Source organism: Numida meleagris, chromosome Z (genome assembly GCF_002078875.1).
Source record: "Numida meleagris isolate 19003 breed g44 Domestic line chromosome Z, NumMel1.0, whole genome shotgun sequence".
Taxonomy (NCBI): domain Eukaryota; kingdom Metazoa; phylum Chordata; class Aves; order Galliformes; family Numididae; genus Numida; species Numida meleagris.
Window position 1 is genome coordinate 34,285,330 of NC_034438.1, and position 25,846 is coordinate 34,311,175.

Genomic DNA, 25,846 nt, shown 5'->3' on the forward strand with positions numbered 1-25,846 from the left:
GTTCCAGTTAAATTATACTGTTTGTAAAGGATAGTAGTGTTTAGGAAGCAGACAACAGAAATAAACACTGTTACTTATAAATCATTTTTCATTTTTCTTCTATGTCTTGCAGAACCTTTCTAGGAAAGAATTTTACCTACAGTGATATTCCAGCCATGAACAAGGCAAGACGATCTCTAATTTGGACTAGAAATTTTGTTAAACAAAAAGCAAGTGAAAACAGGCAAAATGTTGAAATCTAAGCCTTGCATGATTCAAAACAAAACACAGGCACTGCATTTTTTGCATGATTTTTCTGTATGTAAATGCAAGACAGTTCACTTCATTTTTAGTATTGGGAAGTTCACGTTATGGAATAAACCTCTTTTCAGCCACCTCTAGAAGCAGCTTTCTTGTGTCAGTACATACAAACAAAATCATTATAAAAAATTGCATGTCATGGACTATTTTTAAGAAGGCTTTCTTCCTCTATGCAGGTTTTGCTGCTTCAGCCTAAAAGGAGTGCCCAAGTTTAGCAAAATCAATTCACCACTTTTTTCCACTTGTTTGCCTGCTTGGGTTGAAGGTCAGATTAATAGCATGTTAAAAAGTAAAGTCATTATAAAAGGCCTCGGGAAAGCCTAATTTGTCAGTCAGCTACCCTTGAAAATTACAGCTCACTTCAGAGAGAAACTAGCTAATTTGTATAGCCATTTCAGTCATGGTGAGAGTTACACAGAGTTATGGTGTTACTTCAAAATGTACATGCTAAAATAACTCAATTTAAGTGTTTAATTTCTTCTTTTGTAGATCTTAACCATACAGAAGAAGAGCCATAGAAACACTAACATAGTATATTGTAACTTATTTTTTTATGCCTCAGGATAACAGAAGGCAGAGTTGAAAAGTTTGCACACAGCTCCTCCTTTCCACCTACTTTTAACTATCCCACAAAGCACCACGTGACAAGCTGCCCTCTTAAGAGAACAGGTTTTGTGTGATATCATGATAATCAGACAAGCAATTTCCATTAGCTGTGCTCAGGGCTTTGAACATCCTATCTGATGAGCACAAATGCATTTCCTAAAAGAATACATTCTAGACTACTATCTTACATTGAAGAGCATTGGGCACAAGAGATATATGTGCAAACAGACTTCAGTTTTTATATACAGCAAACCATATTATAATATATTGTGTTAAGTAATAAAGGAAGATAATATTTATTGTAGACTTCCTATTCACAACTTCTTGCTTTTAAGAGGCATGCATTCAGTGAAAAGCAAAATCAAGCATGCAATATATTTAGTAATACGGAAATAAAAATCAGAATTAAAAAAAACACTAACCTCTTCATCAACATTATGGGCGATTCCATTCTGCACTGGTCCTGAATCACTCGGTGGTGTTACTGCAACTTCCACTTTTGCACCTTTCTCTGGTATTATCCATAAATAAGAGCAAGAAAACAACACAGTTTTAAAAAACAAATCTATTAGTGAAACTGCAGTCATATATTCAGTCTGTTTAAGTCATCAGATACTGATGGTGGACAAACATCTGCCTTAAAAAGAGAGAGACCAAAATTCTGGCTTTCATTTGACCATATTTTGAATAAAATTCTTATAAGTTGCAAGCTTGTATTTGAAGAAACCATTGTACCAGCATTCATGTTCTAAGAAAATGTACATCCTTTGCAATACCGCATGCTCTTTGTGCTAAACTGAGCCTAACATTTCAGGTAAAACACAAGATATAATGTTCTACACAGACACTAAAGAATGCAAGCGAGGGCTTACTTTCAATAAGAAATAACTTCTGTAACACACTAACTTCTGCAGTTTGTAAAGTTACTTCCAAACTGTAATAATTTTCCTTCTTCTGCAAAAACATGGGAGAAGAATAAATGGAAGATCTTTAAAACAGAATCCTATTGCCCTTGTGCAAAACTCGAAAGGGATTAAAAGAATAAAGTTGGGCCTTCAGTTTCTGACACTACATTTATTCAAATTTATTCTTACTTTGTCTATCTTGGAATTCTCTAAACAGCAGTCACCTCTTTCAGCACGTACTGGATGAAAATGTCAATGACCAAAAATCCTTTGGACAATTTGAAGTTATGGGGAACAGCAATAAGAAATGTCTTGTACAAGTTCAGTATGCATTACGGTATGCTCTTGTGAATGTAAGTAAATACAGCTGTCAAGTTACAGCACTGCTATCCTGAGATTCTTCTAAATTAAAAATCTGAGATCACAGCCAAAGCGAAGTGCCAGAATGTCTTTAATTATTTCCGTGCATGTGTATTGTCTCTTAACCCCACACTCAGCATTATGGCTTATTAACACTGTCCCATTCAATTGCTTGACTGGGGAAGTAAATTTTGTCTAAACATAGCACAAAGTCAGAAAAAGTATCATCTGAGAAAATGATTCAGCTTTTATCAGACACATTTGCATATGGTTATCTAATGCAGAGAATATGCCATGGTAGACAAAGGATAATATGGATAATGGTAGACAAAGGATAATTTCCTTTTGGTATGGGAACTTTTGAACTGAAAGATAAATTCTTGCCCTCTCTGAAAAGCCACTGCAAGCTAATTCTGCACAATTAGTACAGATGGGCTTAAATAACTTTCAGCAACTAGTAGATACAAAAATCAAATCTTAAATATGAAGGTTGTTTCTTTTTGTGGCAGAGGCTGTACTACATAGAACACTTAGAATCCTAGAGCAGTGGTTCTTGATTTAGAGAGACTACACCCATCCCTCTATAACATAGAAGCTACTTTCATGAAATTTTGGAGAGGTTCCACTTAGAAAACTCACTGGGCTTCATGAAATGAGAACTGGTGAACACTGTTTCTTTAGGATAGGTTAAACATGCATGTATGGCTGGGTTCAGTACACAGAACAACAGGGCAAAGCACCATCAGGAAATGAGCTGGCAATGCTATAAATCAGCTGAGACTACCTCAGCTATCTGTTTGGATTGTGGGGATGGTGTTTATTTTGCAGAACTGATTAACAAAATGTTTCCTTTAACAACACTGCATTGAGACTGAGCTAACAGCAATTCTGTTCCATCTTCTGCTTGTGCAAGTAGTTCAGTAACACAGACACGGAGAAACCATAGAGCTTAGTAATGCTGTTCAGTGCTCTCTTTATACCTGTGGGTTGAACAGGTAGATTACAGGGAAAAACTACAGCAGTCTGCCCCTGCATCAACCTTTCACAACTCAACAAACTCACTGCATTTTGACATGCAAGCTGCAGGTAAGTTTTGTGCCCTAATTTCTCCCAGTTCCTCACTTGTCCAAAATCAGCTCTGCCTTTATCTCTTCAGCCCTTCTGGGAGACTTTCAACTCCCTCATCAGACCTTCTCATCTTGCACTTAACTCCTGTCCTGTATTTGGATTTCATCTCCTTTTCTACAGGGAATCAGAATATGTTTAACAAGACAGTAAAAATGAAGCAGAAGGAGGAATTAACCTCTAAGGATTTGCAAGCAAAATAAAACAGCGAAAAAGAGTATCGAGAACAAGTGATAGATCTGTACAGCTGCACTCACCATGATTAGCAGCTCCATTCTGTCTTTCACTGTCTTCTACCTGGCACTTCTTTTTGGCGATCTTATGCAGAATTGAGGCCCTCTCCTTGAATTTTCCTAAAAGGAAGCGTTGTCATTATTCAGATGCAGATATTTTGAGAGACGGTTTCTTTGCTGTAGCTTAGGATTCAAAAGTCAGTGCTAATAATCAATTTCCACCCCTCCCCAAACAGCAAACGTTATTAAACGCTATCTGATATTCTTACTATTGCTTTTTTTTTTTTTTTCTGTTTTGAGAACACTGCAAGAAGTAGAACAAGAAATGGAAACCAACTTTTCTTCTTTAGCTGTCAGTAAAGTTCCACCTAAAAAAGCACTGGTGTAGGATCTGAGACTAAAGAGAAGATGAACACAGATATTACAAACAAATGCACACAGTTTCAGGTCTCAACTAGTAGCACAGTAAAACAGAATTTAAGATGAACCCATATATAGCATCATGGTGGGTGTGGTCAACCTTGTCACTTTGCACTCAGCTATGTCCCCATAGATTCTACAGATACTTCTGATGGGAAAGAAGAAATCTTCAGAATAAACGATTTCCATGGCAGCTTCTCAAAGGAAAATTTCCTTTTCACCATGCCAAGGAGGTTTTGTCTCTCATGAGAGTAACTGTACAGCTCGTCATATAGACTGCCTTCAAGGCAACTCTCCTCCTCCTAAAAGAAAATCCCAAGTCCTATCACTCTTCGTTGATCACTGTTTCCAAATGATACATTCAAACTAGGCAATGTCAAAGTTGGCAAACTTAAGCAAAACAAATTCACTCCTTGCTCTACTTTAGTTGATCTGACTATGTAAGAGCTCTTTGGATAGCTTATGACAGCATATGTGTTGTAGATGGATGCTGTATGTGCCCTTCTCTATTGCATCTTCATTGATTTTGCTTTTTAGGACTTTTTTTCTCTCTTTCAAAGTATAAGTTGTTGACTACAGTATATACCATTATTAGGCAGTGGTCTTGCATGTTTTAGCTATTCGTCTCCAGTTTAAAATTCCACTGAAAACAACTGAAACACTGAAAATCAACACTGAAATAAAAAAAAGAGAGCAGGCTTAAGGTCAAAAGATGTTTCAGTGGAATCACATAATTGATTAGCAATGGGAAATACTATTGGTCATGGATGAACTCAGGTAGCTAGATAACAGAGTCAGTGTTTCCAGATTAAAAGTCATACAAGAAACAACTGTTGGTTAAGAAAGAAATCCTCTCTTCCTTTCACACAAATGGAAGATTATCAGAAACTACACCATCACAAGAAATCGGTTCAAATCCATGTATTAGAGCTTTCATATGTGCAGAAACATACACACAGCACATAGGGACTAGCAGTTACCATTCGCTTGTAAGTTTCAAACAAACCAAATCAGAACTTGTCCAGCAAAGGGGAAGGACAGAATCACACAGAAGAACCACCCCAGGAAATTTCAGAAAGTCCCAAAGATTTCAGTTTAGGCACAGACTTTGCATGCCTTTTTTCTCTTGACTTTTGGTGGCATTACTAAAATAACCCACAGGAATTTTATGTTACTCTTCTTGTTTCTCGGAGAAGCTAGAAGTGTGTATTCCTATGTGTGGTGGGCTTGACTACCCAAGCATAGTTTTCACGGCAACCAGTACCACGAGAGTTTAGATCAGTGAAAACATTTGACTCCGCAGACCCAAAATAGGATATTTGTTCCAGAAAATACTTAATAAATCTAGATTTGCTGAACTCTGACAGATGTTGCAGTTCATTTTAGTCCAAAAAGAATAGCTCAGAAGGAACAAGAGATCAAGGCCAGATGACTAGCGAAGAAGGTAGCTTAAAACTAAGTTGGTTATATTTGAATATATGCAAACAAATCAGTATTGTATAATACATACACCTTGATCTGCATGAGTAACTCCAGCTGGCATCAGCAGGAAGAGATTCTCTTGCTGATCATGGATTTATTAAAAAATGCAATCCTTTGACTACAATCTAAATTACAGACTACAGGTTCCTAAGGTCAGAAGCCTCTGATTTTACAGAAAAGTAATTTATCTTTAGAAATTCACCAGTTTAAAAAAATTAAGACTTGACAATTTGTCTACTTCTTGGTCTCTCATCAAACACAATTTACTACATCTATGCACCATCAGCAGTAGAGCCAAGCTTTCACGAGTCAGAAGACATCAAATCCATGGCTGCTGAGCAGTCTGAACTGCACGTTCCAGTCCTGCTGGTGCCCAGTTGTGTAACACAGCTAAGGGGTGGCAATTGATCAATTGTGGAAATTCATCTCATGTGATTTCAGCTTGAACTGTAAAATGCTGCAGAAGTGTCACCTGAAAACAAATGTAGTTTTGTCGTGTTCTAGGCTGTTGGTTGAGATTACTTGACAGTACAGGACTACTGCAAGTGTTTGTTCCCATCTGGTATGGTATATTTCTTCTTTGAGTCGGGCGATTGATTAATCAGCAATTAATATAAAGTCAATTTCTGACCAAACCAAAGCAAATAAAATGGAGATCAGTTTCAAAGATGTGGAGCCCAAAGGCCCTCTGGCTGTATCTGCTGTTGTCACCTGTCACATTTTGTCTCTGCTTATGCTGATTCTTAAGCAGAAATGCATGTGCCTGTGCTTCTCCACCAGAGGACAAAAGATCTGCTGCCTATTTCCACTCAGGGCTTGGGGGCTCAGGGTGAGGTTGAATGACATTAGAAAAACCTAGAGATCTGTAACTGATTTTACATGTTTCTGTGGCTAACTTACTCCAGAAGATATATAAAAACCTAATTCAAGGGGAAAATAAAGAAAAGAAAGAGTGAAAGGGATGATGAAAATAAGTGTGATGTGGAGTGATAGAGATTATACCTCTGAATATTCAAATAGAGAGCTGAAAATACAGTGCACTTTGATCTAACTACAGCTTCTGGGGTACTCTATTCATTATTGCTTTATCAAAGACATGAAAATGATGATGACAGTTGTATTTAAGAAGCAGAAGCTAAACTGTATCATAGACTCTTGTCATTGTTAATACTCCTTTAGACAAGGAGCTTCGTTCCTTCTTTTTGTTACTGGAAGATTTTTGCTACTAGATTTTAGCTACTGCTACAGCATGGTCTTTGATTGTTTATTCATGAGGAGGACTTTCTGAGGTGACATTGAATATTAATAGCATTACTTCAGGCACAGTAATAATAAGTACATATATTATACATAGCATACTTGCAAGGATATTTTCCCACAAGTAGCTATATTTAACTACTATAATAGGATTTATACAAATCTGAAGACTACTTACGCAGAAATTGCTTTTGAAATGATAGGTTTAATACTATGGAATAGAACATAGGAACTTTAACATATCCAACTCTGAGGCTAGAACAAGAAATGACATTTACAGCTTGATTTGAAAAAACACTTGAGATGAGACATACTGCAAAATCTTTATTTCTGGTAGCCTTATCTTAATTGCTTCAGTTGACTACTCATTTTGGGTGCTTCATGGTCCTTCAGAAGTGTATTTAAACAACACAGACACCAATGTTTGCCAGGTTGAATGTCCTCTCAAGCATTATCTCTTACCACCCCTGTGAATCAGACAGTGAATCTGTGCAACTAAGGGTGGTGCTCCTAGGCTGCCCTACAAGTTGATAGTCATGCCTGCTCCAGAAGAAACCTGCATCTGCCAGTGATGGAAAGAACCATCTCCTGTAGATGGCCCCAGAATAGTATGGGTTTATTTGAGTAACAGCAGCACATACAGAAAATGTGAAACAGTCAAAAGTTACCACTCATGGTCAGGAATAAATCACATAATGAAAGTTTTCTTAAAACATTTTTAACATCAACCTAAACTAGAAAGTAATCTAAACTTGAATATCACCATGTTTATAAATACAGAGAATATAAACTCTTCACCTTTTATCTCCAGCATTAAAAGTAAGTAGGAATAGGCGGTTAACTTTTCAACAGGCCTCAACCTTAACTCTCTCCTCAGATAGCCCACTAACTACTTAGCTGAACACTCAGAACCATCTGTCTGGCATCATAGCCAGTGAGCAGGACAATGGCCTTGATCTTATAGACACTCAGGACTTAGGTCTGGGAACTTCTGAATTACAGAAATGCTGATGTACTTGGACTGAAAATGCAGGGGAAACTAAGGAACTGCACTCCTGAATCAATATAGTAAACTGCAATGCTTTTTAATTAGCAGAAATATTCTCCAAGATTTCAGTGAGCTCTGATTTAGGCCCTAATTATTTCCTTCTTATATTGTTACAGTCAGGATTTTAAGCTGAATAGTTTTTGCATTGCAATTAAGCATACAATTAATTTTCCATGAATAGTCATGCCTAGTTTTTCATTCATTACTTTTTAATAATACAGTAAACTGAAGTCACTAAATAATTTTTCTTAAGATGAGTGATTTAGCGAAGTGATTTCAACACCCATAAATTATCTTCTTGAATGCATTGTAAAATACGACAAAATGAGCATTTACAATTCATACTATACTGCACTACGTAACTTATGATTGTGGTTTTGCATGTACATTCTTCTTTAACTGTATTTCCTTATCTGAAAGCAGCAAAAGTGAAATATTGAAAATAAAAACCTGAAAAAAACAACCATAGCTGATCGCACTGTCAATGAGGTCATGCAAAAAGGAGTCATTCAAAAATGGAGAAATTGAAAACAGGACAAAGAAAAAGGAAAGAAAAAGTAAACACAGAAAAGGCTTCAAAAAAAGCTGAAACAAACAATTCTAAAGTATTTCTTACCTTCTTCAGTCATTGTGTCATAATATTTTAGGTTTCCATATGATCCAAGCTCTACAACATCACAGTAAAAGACACAAAGATAAGGAACCAGCAGACATTCAAGAAATGTACATGTTTTTGCATGTGGTTCATAAACTTCAACAGTGATTAATGCAAAAAATTCTGAAGGACAGTGACACATAGATTACAGAAATGGAATTGCCTTTACACCCCTCTGAAATTTTGCAAGTCACTGATTTTAGAAGAGTAACTTGCTAGAGTGTAGGAGAAACACAGGAATCTAGAATTCGACCTTGTCAAGGTGATTACCAGTTTGGTGTCCCTATATTTGTGAATACACAATAAACCTTGACAGGACTTGACCAGCAGGAGCTTTGGAAACTAAACTATTTAACAGGTCTCAGGCCATGCATCCAAATACTTACATGTCCTAAACACAGAAAACATATGATGTCAGGAATTATGCATAATACTGTCTCACACTTGTTATTTGTGAAGTCAGAAAAAATGTATTTACTCACTTTACTGGGGGTTATGAGTCCTAAATTCATTAAACTATTAACTAGATCTTAATATAATGAATTATTACAGTTTATCAGGGCAGAGAAAAGAACGCAATGCAGAGATCTTTGGATCTTTAGGGCTATGTTTTTTTTTTCTGTGTGATATAGTTATTTTTTTTAATGCAAATTTTGCTTTACACCACATTTCTGTGTGAAAATATTATTTTTTCTTAAGGTTTTGCATACATATAAATTCAATAGTTAGTATTGGTCTCAACATTCTGCAAAGAGGACTGAAAAAATAAGCACAAGGAAGAGTTTTAAAGCAATCTGTTGAGGAATTTGTGGATGATTTCAGTTGCTAATTTCGTGTAAAATTTTATAGTTGAGATTCTGAAAATCCAAACTTTTGATAGAGGGTAATCATACAAAACGAATACTAACCAGCATGACAGTGATGTTTTCTTTGGAAATACTCTCTCTTCATTTTTATGAAACTGCTTAAGAAATTAACTACAAAATGCTGGCCCATTATTTTGCTTTTAGCTGATGGACCTCATGATCTTTCAGTATTTTTCCACATAAGTGAATTCACTGGAGGTCTGGCCATTAGTTCTTAACTGTAAAATACCATGATGATACATAAGGCTGATGCTTCCAAAGATCCTAATTTTTAATCTATTCTTGGATACCTAAATTTTCCAAAAGAAATTCCTGGGGTAAGGTGTCTGCTGGAGGAGAACGAGAGTGGAAGACAGATGCCAAAAGGAGCCCAAGAGTCATCAGAGAAATGGGAGTACGTGCAGGAGACAACACTGCCAGAGAGGGACTGCAGAAACTCATGGAGAAATGAATAGTAAGAATGCAGGTGAGGATGGACAAAGTTGAGACGAGGGTTGTACCATGGCAACAAAATGAAGAATGAACAGAACAATAGCATGAGGTCTTTTATTTAATGGCTGAAGCAGAACAGGTTTCCGAGGATGGCAACAATAATTGTGAATTACACCACACTTCCAGAAGGAATAAAAGCAGCAGCAGAAGGGCAGGGCACCTGACATACTGGCAATCTGGTTTAGATCTGTTTGGTTCCCATCTGAACTGAGAAATACAAGACAAATAGGAAAGTAAAACAGAGTCTCTGACATTACAAAAACAGAGAAATGAAACAGAGAGGCATGAGTGCACGATGCTGACAATAATCACGTTCGAAGCAATATTCAACACAACAAGGATTAAACTAGGCTAATTCTTGCAGTTGAGAAAATTATTTCCAGGAAAAATCTAATCTTGCTGGTGAGATTACGCTCTTCAGAGCTTTTTAGTCCTCTGCCCAGAGAAGAACATTTTATATGATCAACAGCCCCCGGCTGCAACGCACACAGTAATGATGCTGCGAACTGTCAGCTGCATATTTGCATGGATTATTATGTGGATTTCAAGATTGCTTGGGTTGGTGATGCTCAGCAACACCAGACATCTGCCTTTACAAGTCAGCATCTAATGTACCTGCTTCTGCTATAAAACAAATTTTGCTGCTGTAATAAGATTCTATCCAATATGGCTGTAAGTAAGCTCAAACTCAATTGAAGTACTTTAAAAAAATGTTGGATTTGGGAAAGTTTTCTTCCTTTAAAGTAAACTGATTTTAAATGGTCTTGAAAATCTGAAATACTAGGATAAAAAGTGTTTGAAAAGATAAAAAAGAATCCAATATTACTAAAATTGAAGTACAGCTTCATGAACATGCTATGTGGTTCCCACAGGGAGAACACAGCAGACAGACTGGCTGCCAGCCAGTACCAGAATCCCCACTGGCTGCATAAAACAAAAAGGATGCAGGGATGCAGATTAACAGCTGATCCTTGACAGTGTCAGAGTCAATGAATTAATTTGTTCCTTTCTGCATATTTTTACACTGGGAGAGAACAGAGGGTTCCTGGTAAACCTGTCTGACATTCCTGAGGGATTATGACAACATGTGCCTTATTACATACTGTTCCCTACTGCATATAGTATGACTACTGCAGTGGTTCTACCGTAGCCACCATACAATATCAAAGTAAACAGAAGAATATTGTTACTCAATGGTACAGCACTGATTGCAATTTCAAACAGTACACCTAATTACGTTCTTTTTGATGCTCATAAATACCACCTGTGGTGAAATACTCATTTCTGCTATTGTATTGCAATGCCACAGGCTCCCACGGAGGGAAAGACAATATTTCCAGAGCTCTTTGATCTCCTGCCACAAAAATCTCAGATACTACAGGTGTCCCTAGTTACGTCTGAAATTAGCCCAGCCTAGAGATTCTCAGAATACTCAGAAGACAGAGAGCTACTCTAAAGTCAGCAACCTAGAGATGCGTACCCCTTCATGAAAAATATGAATTCAAATTGTCAGAACAAAGTGATGCACTGTGAGTTTCTTAATCAAGCATAAGACTTGCATTTCCCATAAAAATACACATTTGCATAAAAATTCATTTCATGCTTCTTCAAGGTAATTACAATGACTCAAAATTGACATTTCTTCATCATTCTTCAACATCAGTGGCAACTTGGCTTAAAAGAAATTTGTAGGCTACTGGAACAAACACAGGAAAAGCACAGATTTTGCCAGAATTTTCAAACACAAACTCATAAATTCAATAGGCTGAATACAGAAGACAGAGGGAGGAGTGAAATGAGAGAGTAAGGGCTAAAGACTGATAATGATATCAAGAATGAGCTTGTGGCCAAGAACTGCAACTTAAAAGCAAGCAAATGATTATTAAAAGTGTTGTAAACATGAAGTCTAACCAACTACTGGAGACAGAAGTAAATTTTTGTACAAGAGTTGCACATTTGGTTCTGAAGGTGAGTCAGCAAGTTCCCGAGAGCCCATCTGAGGATGCAACAAGAACTTTAGTTTGGTCATCCACTCTCATTCTTCTGTGTTCTACTGTGTACAAGTGGGCACACGGAAAAGCCAAATAGTATATGAAATCAATATGCCACTAGTTGGACCATGCCAGATTTTCTTCTTACATACTCAAAATCTCATTAGGATAAAGGGGTTATGTCTGCCCCCCAAAAAACCCATGAATTTTTGCTGATCTCTTTCATTGAGACTTAAACCTCATGTGGGATTGTCTTCTCTTTCTGAGTGGGACAGGATGGACAAGAAAGAAAACCAAAGAACCAGGGTCCAAGTGAGAGATACTACAGAGGATCCACAACTGGTGATTACTGCTCCCTGCCTGCTTCAGCACTGCAGGTTCTGAACATCATTGACTGATGGGCTTCATGGACCACATGAAGATGGCTTTTGTTTAATTTCATGTTTAGAAGCAATTTTAAGGATGTCTTTTTTGGCTGTGGTATTGTTTTTTATTAAGTCTTTTGCATTTATCATAATGATTTTTTCCTTAGTTACATTTTGGATGGATTTTTGTGATCAGCCATCTTAGGAATTTCCTTTTTGAAGGATATTCTTCCCCTTTAAACCTCCCTGATAAGACTTCTGATTTGTGCTTGCTGTTGTCACATTTTATAGCATCTTCTTTTATTATATAGGTTTTTTTTTTAAAGAAAGCTGAGGAGCTAGGCTAGAGGGCTTAAAGAAATTCATGTTATGACATCAAGTAGGTTTTCTTTCCCTGACCTTTTCTGTTACTTCTTCTAGCTGTCATAGTCTTGAAAATTCAGTCTAGAAAATTCAATTAGATAACAAGAGAGCCAGCCATAAACATAAGAAGGCCGCTTCGAAAGTATTGCTAAATAAATTGCAGTGGCTATGCAATCTAAATTTAAATCTTTTCATCAGTGATGTTACACTAGGAACAAAGAAGTTATGATACTATAAGCATGTGAAGGATCTAGTGGAGATTAACATTACACATTGTGATTTTTAGATTTCCTTTAAAAAAATTACATTCACTGAATCTCAGTTTAAATTTGACTCCCATCTTCTGTCTACTACACAAACATCTTAACTTTCTTATAGACTATTCATATCCTATGCAGGACAGAGTGGAACTGCTGTAGAAGTTAGTATGTATTATCACCGCAGTATGCTGAATAGAGAAAGCGGATGTTGTAAAAGGTAAAAAAAAATGTTTCAAACTGCCTCCAGATAATCTAAACTATGCTGTTTATAATTCAGTGTTGTAGCCTACATTTTTACTTGTAGGTTTTCAAGCTGTAAGTTCTTGTAAAAATGGAAGCCTTGCCATTGAGATGGCGCGGTGTTAAATATAAGTGGATCTCTTCCAGATCTGAGTAATACAGTAAATAATAATAATTGCACACATTTTAGAATTATATCTATTAGTTGCTTTATTAACACTCCTAAGCAAATAAATATTTTAAATGAAGATTATGAGGCAAAATCTTTTGTTGATACTTCTAGCTGATGTTCAGTTTCTTGAGCAGTAGGCAGCACATTGGGCAATAACAAAATTAAGTAGTACTGGCCCTGGGCTCCATAAGGAAATGTAATCAACTTTCATCTTGTCTGTTGATTATGAGTCTTTATTCCTTTTTCATCTCTTTACATGTCCTTACCTTGTTTTTTCCTGTAGGTGTTTTTGCCCTGAAAATAATCTTATTGAAGATGTCTATTTTTATTACAATTAGTTTACTACAATTGTATGTAACTGCAGTGTGAGGAGAAACATAAATAAAAATGTATACATTCATATCAATAGAGCTCTGAGCAGCTCAGAAGCATGCCCCAAAACAAAATCTGTCTGTTCCTTTACTCCTAGTGCACCATTTAAAATGAAGGCTGAAAACTCACAGCTCTTACACACTGTACTATCCAATAGATCTTATGGTGCCAAAAGGAAGTTTGTCAAAGGATCGATGGAGTTTTGTGACCAGTGGCCTCTTAATAACACAAGTAACAGAAAGTCTTTTCAATGTATACTGTGTGTCAGAATGTGCTTCTGACACTTCTAGGTGACTATTTTTTTATTTAAAAAAGGCATCAAGAGGCTTGTTCCTGATGGCTTTGTTTCCTTTCCCACCTTCTTTCATTCATGTGTTGTCTTTGTAGCACCTGCCATCACACTCAATGGAGACAGGTGCCATACATTCTGGAGAACATAGTAATGCTCTAAGGACAACCAGTAAACCAACAATGCTGCCGCTGCCTGGGCCAGATACAACCCCCCACTATTTCCTTTGAATGAATTTTCTAATATTAATGCAAATGCACTTCTAAAATGTAGACATGAAAACTTTATCCTACTAATGATGTTGGGAGCTTTACCAATGATTCTGAAGGTGAGAGGGTTTTACCTCTTGTCCCTGATGCTCAGCACTGTGGCGTGCTGGACACATTCGACTCCAGCTGCAATGAATGGCTCTTCTCATTTTCAGGATTTCTGAAGAGAATACTGCAAGGGCAGTGTATGCTCCTCTCACAATCTCGTTAAAAAATCCAGGCTTCTTGTTGTTGTTGTTGTTGAGGATGAAGTAATCTGCCATAAGCAAACTGGACTAAAGGAAAACTTCCATCCTCCCCCTCAAGAGAAACTCCCTTTTAGCTACTATTACACCCTGATCTATATAGACTTATAAATTATTCATGTTCTTCGTTGTTAATATTTTTAACAAGAAAATTCAGAGTTAGGAAGAAACTTAAAATGAAGCTAATGCTATTAAGCATGGAATTGCATAGACAGGACAGCTGTACCCTGCGCTGGGATAATGCCTGCACTTTAATATTCATGCCTTCTTTTCATGCTCTGTAGGGACTCCCATGAAGAATACGCTTCCTGAAGAACAGAGCCTTACTGGAAAATATCATGGGAGGTGAGACAAGAATGTTGCCTGCAGCAAGCAGCTTGAGTAGATTTTAGTTAAAAGAATAAAACATGACATATAGAAATAAATTGTTGAGAAAACTAACATTTACCATAAAATAAATACAAGGGATACAGTTCAAATTTTCAAAAATAAATTATATAAAGGCACCAGAAAACTTCCATTATGCAGACTTTGCTACTGACCCAGAAGTATATGGATTTTAAATGTGACCTATGGTCCTCATGATAGAAATTCAGGATGTTTATATGATTAGAGCCTTTGCCAGTATAGAAATAGTAACTTAATAAAAACAGGGAAAACAAGGATATTAGAAAGGAAAGACGTGTTCATCTGAAGTTAAATCTTGTGATTTCCTAGGGGAAACAGCTACTTATCTCTCAACATTCTGACAGGTATTAACAAGGCTATCTAGGATACCGTATATAGCATCTCTGTTTATTCACATAGACCTGCCCTTAGCTATTCATAATTCATGATTTCAGCTTTACTTACGAGGTTAATTGCACTGGCAGTGTGGCGAGTTCTACCCACAGCTTCTGAAATCAGTTTGATGTTGGAAATATCTGTGCAAATACTAATCTCATCAACATTTCCCATGTAACCTCATCATGTACCCAAATTAGGAACAGAATTTCTGTGGTCTCTGTCATAGCTGAAAACTAGAGAAAATGGAAAGAAGGCCACACTAGAGAGAGATCTTACTCATCACTAATAGCTGTGCTGAGAACCATGCCACTGAAATCTGAGCTAGCAATATGAGCTTGCAGCAAAGAAGACTAATATCTTGCTGGGCTGCATTTGTTCGAGCACTGTAGCAGGCTGAGGGAGGTAACTTTTCCCCTCTACTCAACACCGGTGAGGCACATCTGCATGCTGGGTCCAAACCTGGGCTCTCCAGTGTAGGAGGGTCACTAGAGCGAGTCCAGCACTTGTCTACAAAGATGATGAAGTACTTAGCTGCTTAGCCTGGAGGAGACAAGGCTCAAAGATCTTATCCATGTGCCTAAGTCCCAGGTGGGAGGGAAAGAAGGGAGACGGAATCAGAATCTTTTCAGAAGAACCCACTGATAGCGAAAGAGTCAAATGGCACAAATTGAAAATGAGAAAATTCCATTTGAACACAAGATTTGATGCTGGTCAAACACTGCAATGCGTAACCCAGAATCCTGGACGGGACTCAGTCCTGGGTAACCAGCTCTGGACAATCCTATTTGAGCAGAGTGCTGGCCTAGGTGAATTAAAGAGCTCCACTCCAAACAAAATGAAATAATAATATAAAAAAGATTTTGTAGGTAGCTGCAAAAAGGGGTTGAGTATCTGCCTTTGTAAGATATTAAACTCTACTGTGAAGGTAAGCCTCGTTGCCCTATATATTGTTTTCCTTTTATCAAATCAGACTGAGTTTCCACAAGATGGAGATAAACTAGATTATAACTAAGAGCTATTAATTTGTGTGTGAGCCTGGCAGGGAGCCCCCATCTTCTTTGGCAGAAATCCCTTGCAAACACTTCAGCCTTCAGCAGAAGGGAAAGCCAGAAAGCTCGTTTTCCTGCTCGGAGGGCTGTCTTTCTATGGCATGCCAGAAGAGGAAGCAAGAGCTTTTCCAAGCTGGGTGAGAACAAGTGTGCAAGAGGGATATTGAGCTCCTTTTGAAGCACACAGCTATGACTAAAGGACACTCAAGAATGATGAAGTATCTAAAGTAGAGAATCATACATAGCAATTTTTGTTAATTTTGTCCTTATTAGCCTTATTTTTTACATTAGATAAAATGCTGTTGTGGTTAGAAGCCACAAAAAAATTAATTCTTTCATCTCTGGCACAGTAGTAAGAAGTGCACTGCAGTCCTGGAACATTTACGTGCTGGAACTGAGGAGACTGGAAGTACTCGGGTCACTTCAAGAAGTTGAGAAGAGCCCACAGGCAGGTGGAAGATGTGCTGCCTGGCCTTTTTCTTTTGAGGACATAACAAATAAACATCTTTAGCTATAAAAGAGGTACCCAATTGGGTACCTAGACCAATGGAAGAACTACAACGCAAGGTTTTTGCAAAAGGAGGACAAAACTGGAGTTCTGCTGGGTGACTCGTCAAGTGAGAAATTACCCAACCTTTGACAGTTGTCTTTGAGGTAACATGACATTTTTCATCACATCTCAGGAAAGAACACGGGTAACAGCAGCAAATTAAGCAAAATAGCTTGAGGTGAATGGAAAAGCTGAGAAATTGGATATAATTAGTAATAATTTACTACTGCGTCAAAAATTTTGAGAATCATTTTTTTTATTTTCCTGAGAAGTATGAATGCAGGTTGCAGCTTTTCCTTTGTCTAAGCAGACAGTGACAGTAGTGTGTTTTTCTGCATTCACTGATGGAAGTGACAGGTATGTCAGTTTTATGCAACAAAAGGTTACTTCTCTCGCCAGTAACATGCATCATATTTATGTTTTAAAAAGTAAAGTATATAAGATAAACAAAAACTTTTCTGCAGAAGTACATCCTGTAGTTTACCATTTTGGAAGTATGGCTAGAGAAGGGAATAGGAGAGAACTGCCAAAGACGTGTATCTATGACTGGGGACTGAGCTGTGACAGAGATTTATATCACACTCATTTTCATGCAGAGAATGCAATTTGCATATAAGTTATACGCTTGTCACACAGTGGCAAGGGAGTCAGTACCTAGCTAAATCCTCCCTTGTCAAGGAAGACATTTTGTTGGCCTGTGGCAGCCTATAAGAAGACAGAAAAGTGGCATGGTAAGCTTGTCGTTTGCTAAAGCTGTGCAAGAAAAGCAACATAGCCTCAGGTTGCACTGGAACTCTGAATCCCCACTTCACCAACTACACCTTCCCTTTTTAACAGACCACTTGTAGCAGCTTCCACGGTCCTGAAGGTATAGGTCTTTAAAGCAACAGCAGTAAGAGCCAGAGGTTCCACAAATGCAGAAAGATCCCAGTCTTCCCCAGACCTCTCTGTGTTGAGCAAGCTGTGTAAGCTACAGGCTGTAGGGAGATGTAGGGAGACGGTAGGCTTTCTATTCATAGTAGAATAATATGGAAGCCACTTTCACAGAAAAATCATAGAATCATAGAATGGTTTGGGTTCGATGGGAACTTAACGACCCTTCAGTCTCAACCCCACTGCTGTGGGCAGAGCTGCCACCCATCAGATCAGGCTGCCCAGGACTCTATCCAACCTGGTCTTGAATGTCTCCGGGGTGAGACACACAAAACTTCTCTGGGCAGCGTGTGTCAATGCCTTGGCACTGTCTGAATAAAAGATTCCCTCCTAATATCTAACCTAAATCTCCCCTCTTTTAGTTTAATCCACAAGAACCCCCAAGTCCTTCTCTGTAGGGCTGCTCTCAGTGAGTTCTTCCCAGAATCTGTACACATGTCCAAGATTCCCCCGACCCAAGCGCAGCACCTTGCACTTGGCCTTGTTGAACCTCATTTGATTCATGTGGGCCCACATCTCAAGTTTGTCGAGGCTCCTTTGGATGGCATCCCTTCCTTCCATCATATCAACTGCACTGCTTAGCTTGGTAACATCTGCAAACTTGCTGACCATGCACACAATCTCACTATCCAAGTCATTGATAAAGATGTTAAAGAGCACTTGTTCCACAATGGATCCCCTGGGGCACTGCTCTGCACCTTGACATTGAGTCATTGACCACAAAATACTTTCCAGGATTTTCCTTCATGCAAAACAAAAGCCCTCTTCTATTAAGAAAAAAAAAAAAAGATGGAAATCTTAGTAAATCCTACCCGTTCATAACCCAAGAACGTCCAACTCAGTACCAAGACTCAGACAGAGGTACCTCAGGACTCAGAAGAAAAAGATCCACAAATGATAAAGGACTGTTCTGGTTTATGATTGAGTTGCTTGGATTTTGGACTGGGGTTTGACCAACACAGCAGGTCTGATGATGCAATCCTAATTCGTGTGAGTAATGCTGCTATGAACAGTCCAGGTTGCTGCTGGGTGAATAAAGGACTGCCAGACCAGCACTTAAGCAGAAGCAAATTTGGCACAGGATTTCCTGGGGATTATTGACTGGCTAGGAGTAGATGATAGCCCGATGCATAGGCAATCATTAATCTTAATCTCCAGGAAATGATCTCTACCAAGGTCATTATATCTGTAACAAGATAAAAGCAAACAAAAATGAATGTCATATGGATATTTATATTTGTAATGAACAATGAGGTTTCAACTGTAAAGTTTATGTGCAGCTAACAAATAACCTACACATACACCTGTTCAAGCAGTTGATCTCTTATCTTCTTAGAAGCTTTAAATTGAGACCAAGATATCAAGAAGAGAAGCCTTTCTTGTCTTAGATTGTTAAGTCTGCAGCGTGTCTGCACATCTGCCTGAATGCAATGTTCCAAACATCCAGTGACTCCCACTGACCTCAGATCTTATTCATCTGTTACAGGCGGGGTGAACAATTTGCAACCCACTGCTCTCCCAGTTTTAATAAGCTGCCTTCAGCAAGACTTGCACAAGTCATGGTAAAGGCACACTTGAGGGGAACAGACTGAAGAACAAGTTCACAACGTGGAATTTTTTATCCTGATCACTGTTTCTCTATCATATCATATTCTCCATCTTACAATCACATTCATTTTCCAGAGGCTCTCAGTTAAAGCAGAATACACAAATGAATTATTCAGAAGTAAATAGAATGAATTGGTTTTCCATTATATAATAATACATAATACAGTGCATGATAATGTAAAAATAACACTGTAGGCCAAGCTGACCTTAAATAATCATGTCATCTGTTTATACATCCTATAACACTTATGCTACCACTAAGAGGGCTTTGATGATACTTCTGCTCTGTCAGCTTTACAAAAGCATAGGAATGACAAAATATTTTGTCCTTGCAGTTATTAAAGAGAAAGTAATAGTTTGTTTTATTAATGACTGAAAGAAAAGCTGGATATTCCAGCAGCATGGTGAGAACAAATTTTAGCTCTGATGGCAACATTCGACCTGGAAGTTGTGAAGGGTCAAGCACATTAGTGACAGACTTCACAAGAGCTTTTCTGGAGATCAAACATCTGGTTTGTTTGGCTGGACCTGCTGAAGGGCTGCCGGTGTCCACTTGGGAAGTGTTTTGACTGAAGGAAACAGCAGGACAGAAGGAATGCAATTGCTGAGGAAGTCATCCTAATGAAATAGGGTGAAAGGAAGCAGGTGCAGATGAGAGAAAACAGTATGAGGGGGAAAAAGGGAAAAAATAAAGAAACTAAATGGTAGCAAAACAGGGAAAGAGAAAGCACAGAAGAAGAAGAGAGTAATAATGAATGACAGAGGAAATGAGACAGGAAGGATGACAGGAGAATGCCCAAATGTAGTGAATGCTGGTGTGCTTACATATGCTTGTACTTTAATTTACACCTTTCATACTTTCTTCCTGTGAGAATGGCACTTCAAAATGTTTTCACATACTGCACTTTTGCTGCAAATCCAAAAAATATGATCAATGACATAAGGACTTTTTGACACATTAATCTAAGTCATCATCTGGTAGAAATATTGTGGGGATCTATGTCGATTATGTGTGGAAAAAAAATGCTCAGAATCTCCTTCTGCTATTCTCTTTAATCTGATGCGTACTTGCCTTAAGTAATTTGGAAGAAATCTTTTGCCCTCACAGGTTGTACACCAGGCCTACTGTCTTTCATTACAAGTGCAACAGAATTGGTTTCATTCAGCTTACGCAAAACTCTGAAATAACACAAACTACTTGATTATTTGTTCATTATGTACTGTTTTCTGATGCAGGAAAGTGCTTGTGAAGTGGAGAGTGTAGTATGGGCTAACGAAGACACCAGAAAACCCTTTACACTTCTATATCCCCTGAAATGATGGGATTGTGTAATAAAAGTTTGTACTTCTCAGGTGGTTCTGGTAAATGTTAACCCTTCTTTTAGTTTCTAACAATGAAATGCAATCAGTTTTAAAAATTACTCAGCACGGCAGAGAGCTATTAAAGTAAGCACAGTTTGTATTTGATGGTTTTTATACACAGGAAGATTAAAACAGAAGAACATGTTGATCGTTTGGTATAAAACTTATACAAAGCCAAAGAGATAATCAACATCGTATGCAACAGTTATCACATATATTTTTAAATTGAATACAGGATTCAAGTACAGTGTCATCTATATTTGTTAACTAGTCTTACCTACCTGGGGTAGCCACTGTATTTACACCCAACAATCAAATTAAACTACATTTTCTCTTATGGATGGCTGCAGAATTCTCTGACTACAGATTAATTAATTTGGCCACTTAAAAGCTCAAAAGTTCAAAATTTCAAGAAACAATATCCACTCAGTGGAGATATCCAGCAATCATAGAAAGATAAATGGTTTGGGTTGGAAGGGACCTTTAGAGATCATCTATTTCCAAATCCCTTGCCATGGGCAGGGAAACCTACCACTCAGCATTTCATCCAAATTGATCTTAAACACTTCCAGTAATTGGGCATCCACAACATCTTTGGACACGTACCTGCATCTGACCCTGCTGATATCAAATAATTTCATCATCCTATGTAATCTGTTGTCTCCTATTTTAAAATTGTCTTTTGTATTATCATTACACATCCAGATAAAAAGTCCTTCCCCAGCTTTATCGTAAGCCCTTTTTAAGTAATGAAAGGCTGCTCTAAAGTCTCCGCAGGGCTATAAAATCTCTTCTTCAGGCTGAACAAGCTCAACTCCCTTAGCCTTTCTTCACAGGAGAGGTGCTCCAGCACTTTGATCTTCCTCATGGGCTTCTTCTGGACTCACTCCAACACATCCAAATTCCTCTTGTGCCAGGTGCCCCAGAACTAAACATAGTATCCAAGATGGGTTCTCAAGAGAGTAGAGGAGGAGAATCTCCTCCCTTGGCTTACTGGCCACGCTTCTTTTGATGCAGGATATAACTGTCTTTCCAGGTTGCAAGCATATTTCTTGCTCACATCAAGTATTTCATCCATTAATTTAGCCAACCCCTTGTACAGTGGGCTCTCTCAATCCATTCATCATCCAGTCAGTACCGATGTTTGGGACTGCCCAGACCCAAGTACAAAACCTTTCACTTGGTCTTGTTGAAATTCATGAAGTTTGCATAGGTCCACCTAGCAAAACTGTCAAAGTCACTCAAAGATATGACATCCCTTCCTTCTCTTGTATCAACAGCACCAGTCAGCTTGGTGTCATCTGCAAGCTTGCTGAGTGTGTACTCAATCCCTCTGTCCATGTCACCAATGAAAATATTAGCCAGCACCAAACCCAAGATGGACCCATGAGGGACACCCCTTTCACCTGGACATTGAACCATTGATTGCAGCTCTTTAGACACAGCCATCCAGACAATTCCTTATCCACTGAACAGCCCATCCATCAAACACGTTTATCTCCGATTTAGAGATAAGAATGTTGTGTGGAACCATATGAAAGACTTTGAATGAGTCAAAGTAGGTAACATCGGTTACTCTTCACTTAACCACAAATACTGTCACTCTGTTGTAGAATGCTACCCAAGTAGTCAGGCATGATTTACCCTTTGTGAATGCCTGCTGGCTGTCTATAATCACCTCCCTGTCTTCTATACACCTTGACACAGTTTCTTGGAGGATCTCCTCCATTATCTTAATGGGCACAGGAGTTGTGTTTTTTTGGCCTTTGTAAATTCAAACTCAGAATGTCAGTTTTAGCAAAACATACGGGTTTTATATCAGTGCCTTGTACTCCTGTAAGAACCACAAGAACTTTAGATTCTGATTTTTGAAGAAGATCAGCTCTAGGACAAATATAAGAGTTAGGACATGGGTGAAAAAAAAAAAAAAGCGAACTAAGGTATTACAAGCAAGCAAACCATGAAGATATTTGTTTCTGTAAATAAGATTTATCCTTTGCAATCATTTCTATCAATCCATATTGACTCAAGAGTTTTACTGACATAATAAGTAATTGCACTGACTGACTTACTTGATATACTTAGTTACAATAATTGATTTTCAAAAGTGCTAGGCTTCTATGTCTCCCAGAACAGATTTCACATTTTGAAAACCTTTTTTCCTGTGCTATCACGAAGGGGGAAGACTCTGGATCACACTGTATGGTAAAAGCTTGCTAGAGGGGAAAGGCACTGGGAGAAAGTCTGAATGCTAAACAACCTGTATTTGGGAAACAAGTGAAATAAGCTTGAGTGGTGAAGAAATGCATACTAGGTGAGAGCTGATCTTAATTGTGGAACCTTTGTTAAGCCCAAATTAAACTCCAGTAAGCACTTCCAATTTTCAGCCTAGATCTTCAATCTGTCTCTGCTGAAGGGTTCTTCCCAACCTACTTTTGGAAATGATTTGAAGATTTCTATTCATTGTTTCTCTTAGCACTTAGTGCTACTTGACGTATCTGGCATATCTTCAGCCCAAGAGCATTGCTTTCAGGGAAAAGAGGAGTGAGAGGGATTGTTAGATTTTTTTTTCTTAAGCAAGTTCTGACTGGAAGTCTGTTCTTCTTCTAGCAGAGCAAAAAGCTTGACTAACAGGTGGGTAAGGATGAGACTTGAAAGGAAAGTTTGCAGCAGTAAGAAAGCCAACTCACCTGCTACAGCGATAGAAATAAAGGAGGCCAAATGTTTATCTCCAATAAATTACATAGTCCTTTTTCAGTATTTATGAGAATAGACAGAGCATAGTCTGTTGATGGCTCCACTCTAACAGACAACAGGCTTTGGCAGTGAAAAGTGCAGCACTAACCAAAGCAAAATGCGTACTCCATTTTCTTGCAGCAGTAGATCATGATCAGAGTAGAAATAATGGTGTGGAGAATGCAAGAGCTAAAATTGCCCTTTTGTTGACAATATAAACATCAGCTTCATCGTTTGAAGAAGGAAATGGAAAAGTAGGGTTGCCTTGTCTGGGACATGGAGAGCAACTTAAAAAGCTGTGTGCAATGTTGCAACGAGAAACATAAATGGAACTTAAATGAAAGAAAGTGCTACATGTAATTTATGATTGGCAATATTTGGAATTTATCACTGTCAGTAATGTGTCTCTCACACATTTTTTGCAATTGCTATTTCTCACAACAATTATTACTCCAGCAAGAAGTGTCATAGACACATATGCACCTAACATATGTCTGGCCTTGAATTTTATTGGAAGTCTACCAAAAGTGGAGATTCAAATCACCCCAAAATTGCAAAGCAGTTATGGTTTCCCTGACACTTTTTCAGACCAAGGCAATCATTGTTTTCCTGCTAACTCCTCACAGAACAAAAATTACACCAAACTTGTACAAAGCAACCAAATTGTTAATACGCGTGTTACATCAAGGAATGTTTGTTGCATTTTCTCTGTTCTCAATGTTAATCCACCCAAAGTCAAACCAGTACAGGCTCATCCTTTTCTATAATTCCATGACAAATTACTCACCGGTTTGGCTTTTATTTTTTTTTAAATTTTAACCCTGGCGTAATAAAATCAAGATTAGGAAAGAAACAAAAACAAACAAACAACTCTACAGAAAAACAAAATGATTGAAGTTTGGTAACTTTTAAGTCGCTGCTGAAAACAGAGGAGGAGGAAAACAGTAATTATGATATGTATAAATCAAGAGATTTATAGTTAATACCACAATGAACAAATTTCCTAAGTTGCAGGTCTTGGTGGGAGTAAGCATATCATGCCATTAGAATGCAAAACACCCAGAAAATGTATACACATTCAGAAAATACGTGTGAAAAGTAAAGAAATATAGAAAATAGCTTAACGAGGAGAAAAAAAAGAAAATTAATAGGCATACCTTCCGCAAGTGGGTCAAGTGTGTGAATCATGAGCTGGAAGATGCTGTTCCTCATCAGACTGTTGTGGAGAGATGCAGAACTTCCTCCCCGCTGGAGACGCGGCTTGGTCTAAGTTGAGAAATAAGGGACAGAAGTTAGGTTTTATTTGTTCTTTGTACAGTAGTTGGCCTGAAACAATGAATTAATCTCACATCTTGCCATACAGTGAAAGATTTTCAAACATCATCTATAGCATATTATTTTGGACCACACACTCTATTATACACTGTCATATGCATAGCCAATTTCTCTGGAGGAGATAGTTCATTAAATTAATTGTTAGTCTCACAATGCTTAGGAAAAGAGCAATGAAAACGAATTCTTCTCTGTGAAAACTCTTAAAATATTAAGAAAATTACAGCCTTATCACGTCATCAGGAGGAACTCATAATCTACTTCTTTGGAGAATCTCGTGGTTGAATCTCAAAAGTAAGTCTAATTTTAAATGCCTCTAGTGCATTGTAAATATGCAGAGTCTTGATACCATTTTCTAAGACTAAAATCCTAAAGTTCAGTCAAACATATGCCTCACTTTGGTTCAATTCAGTAAATAACGATTACAAAAACAGATTGCAAGAGTGGTAAGGCAGTGAAGGCACCATGCAGCCTATGTTCAAGCATCTTCCACATGATTTAAGGAATTTTGAAACATATCCTGAGGTTCTTCTCCCCAAGCCATTGTCTCATACCGTAAGTGGTGTATTTAGCATACCAAGTTGACTAAGACTGCATTGTGGAGAGCTGTTTTCTCAACTGGATAAAGACAATAGTCAGAACCAATGGACTACTGGATAACAAAGTCCTGAAACCCAATCATAGGAAGAAAAAAAATCCAAACTTCACTAAAATAAGGCATTGTTTGTTTTGTAATAAAAACAGAATATTTGCATTAATCTTTGGTATCATACAAATACTAAATGCAAAATGATAGAAAATGAACAAGGGAATTAATTCACAGTTTTGTCATTGGAAATTAAATACTTAAATTCTACAGTAGCACAGGAGGGGAGAAAGAAAGCCCAGTGATACAGACAATTGCTGATGTATGCCAAATCAAAGTAATGTTTGCCTTACCGCTCTCTTGAGAAATAAATGCTCAGATAACTACTAACTGCTGCCTACCGTCAGTGTTTGGTCATCCTTGTCGCCAGCAGTAGGTGACTGCATGAATGGGAGAAAGAACAGAAAGAAGTGTCAGATGGAGCAGACATAAAGTGGAAAGGCAGTAAAAGACCACAGATGTATGATTATCTGAATTCTGTTGTGGCAAGTTTTTGAACCACTTGAATTAAAGCATCCCAATGATCAGG

At 37.9% G+C, this 25,846-nt stretch overlaps 1 protein-coding gene across 6 annotated transcripts in view; it reads right to left on the reverse strand.

Annotated features, from left to right (window-relative positions):
* SLC24A2 (solute carrier family 24 member 2) overlaps nt 1–25,846 on the reverse strand; it is a 105,266-nt gene that overhangs the window by 25,666 nt on the left and 53,754 nt on the right. For 3 of the 6 annotated variants that reach the window (XM_021380976.1, XM_021380975.1, XM_021380980.1), the window contains exons 3-7: nt 25,659–25,697; nt 24,497–24,605; nt 8,353–8,403; nt 3,554–3,649; nt 1,329–1,417 (exon numbers count right to left, since the gene is read on the reverse strand). In XM_021380976.1, coding sequence (XP_021236651.1) covers nt 1,329–1,417; nt 3,554–3,649; nt 8,353–8,403; nt 24,497–24,605; nt 25,659–25,697 — 384 coding nt within the window. The remainder of the gene's footprint in view (nt 1–1,328; nt 1,418–3,553; nt 3,650–8,352; nt 8,404–24,496; nt 24,606–25,658; nt 25,698–25,846) is intronic. The other 3 variants (XM_021380977.1, XM_021380978.1, XM_021380979.1) reach the window with 3 other exon arrangements.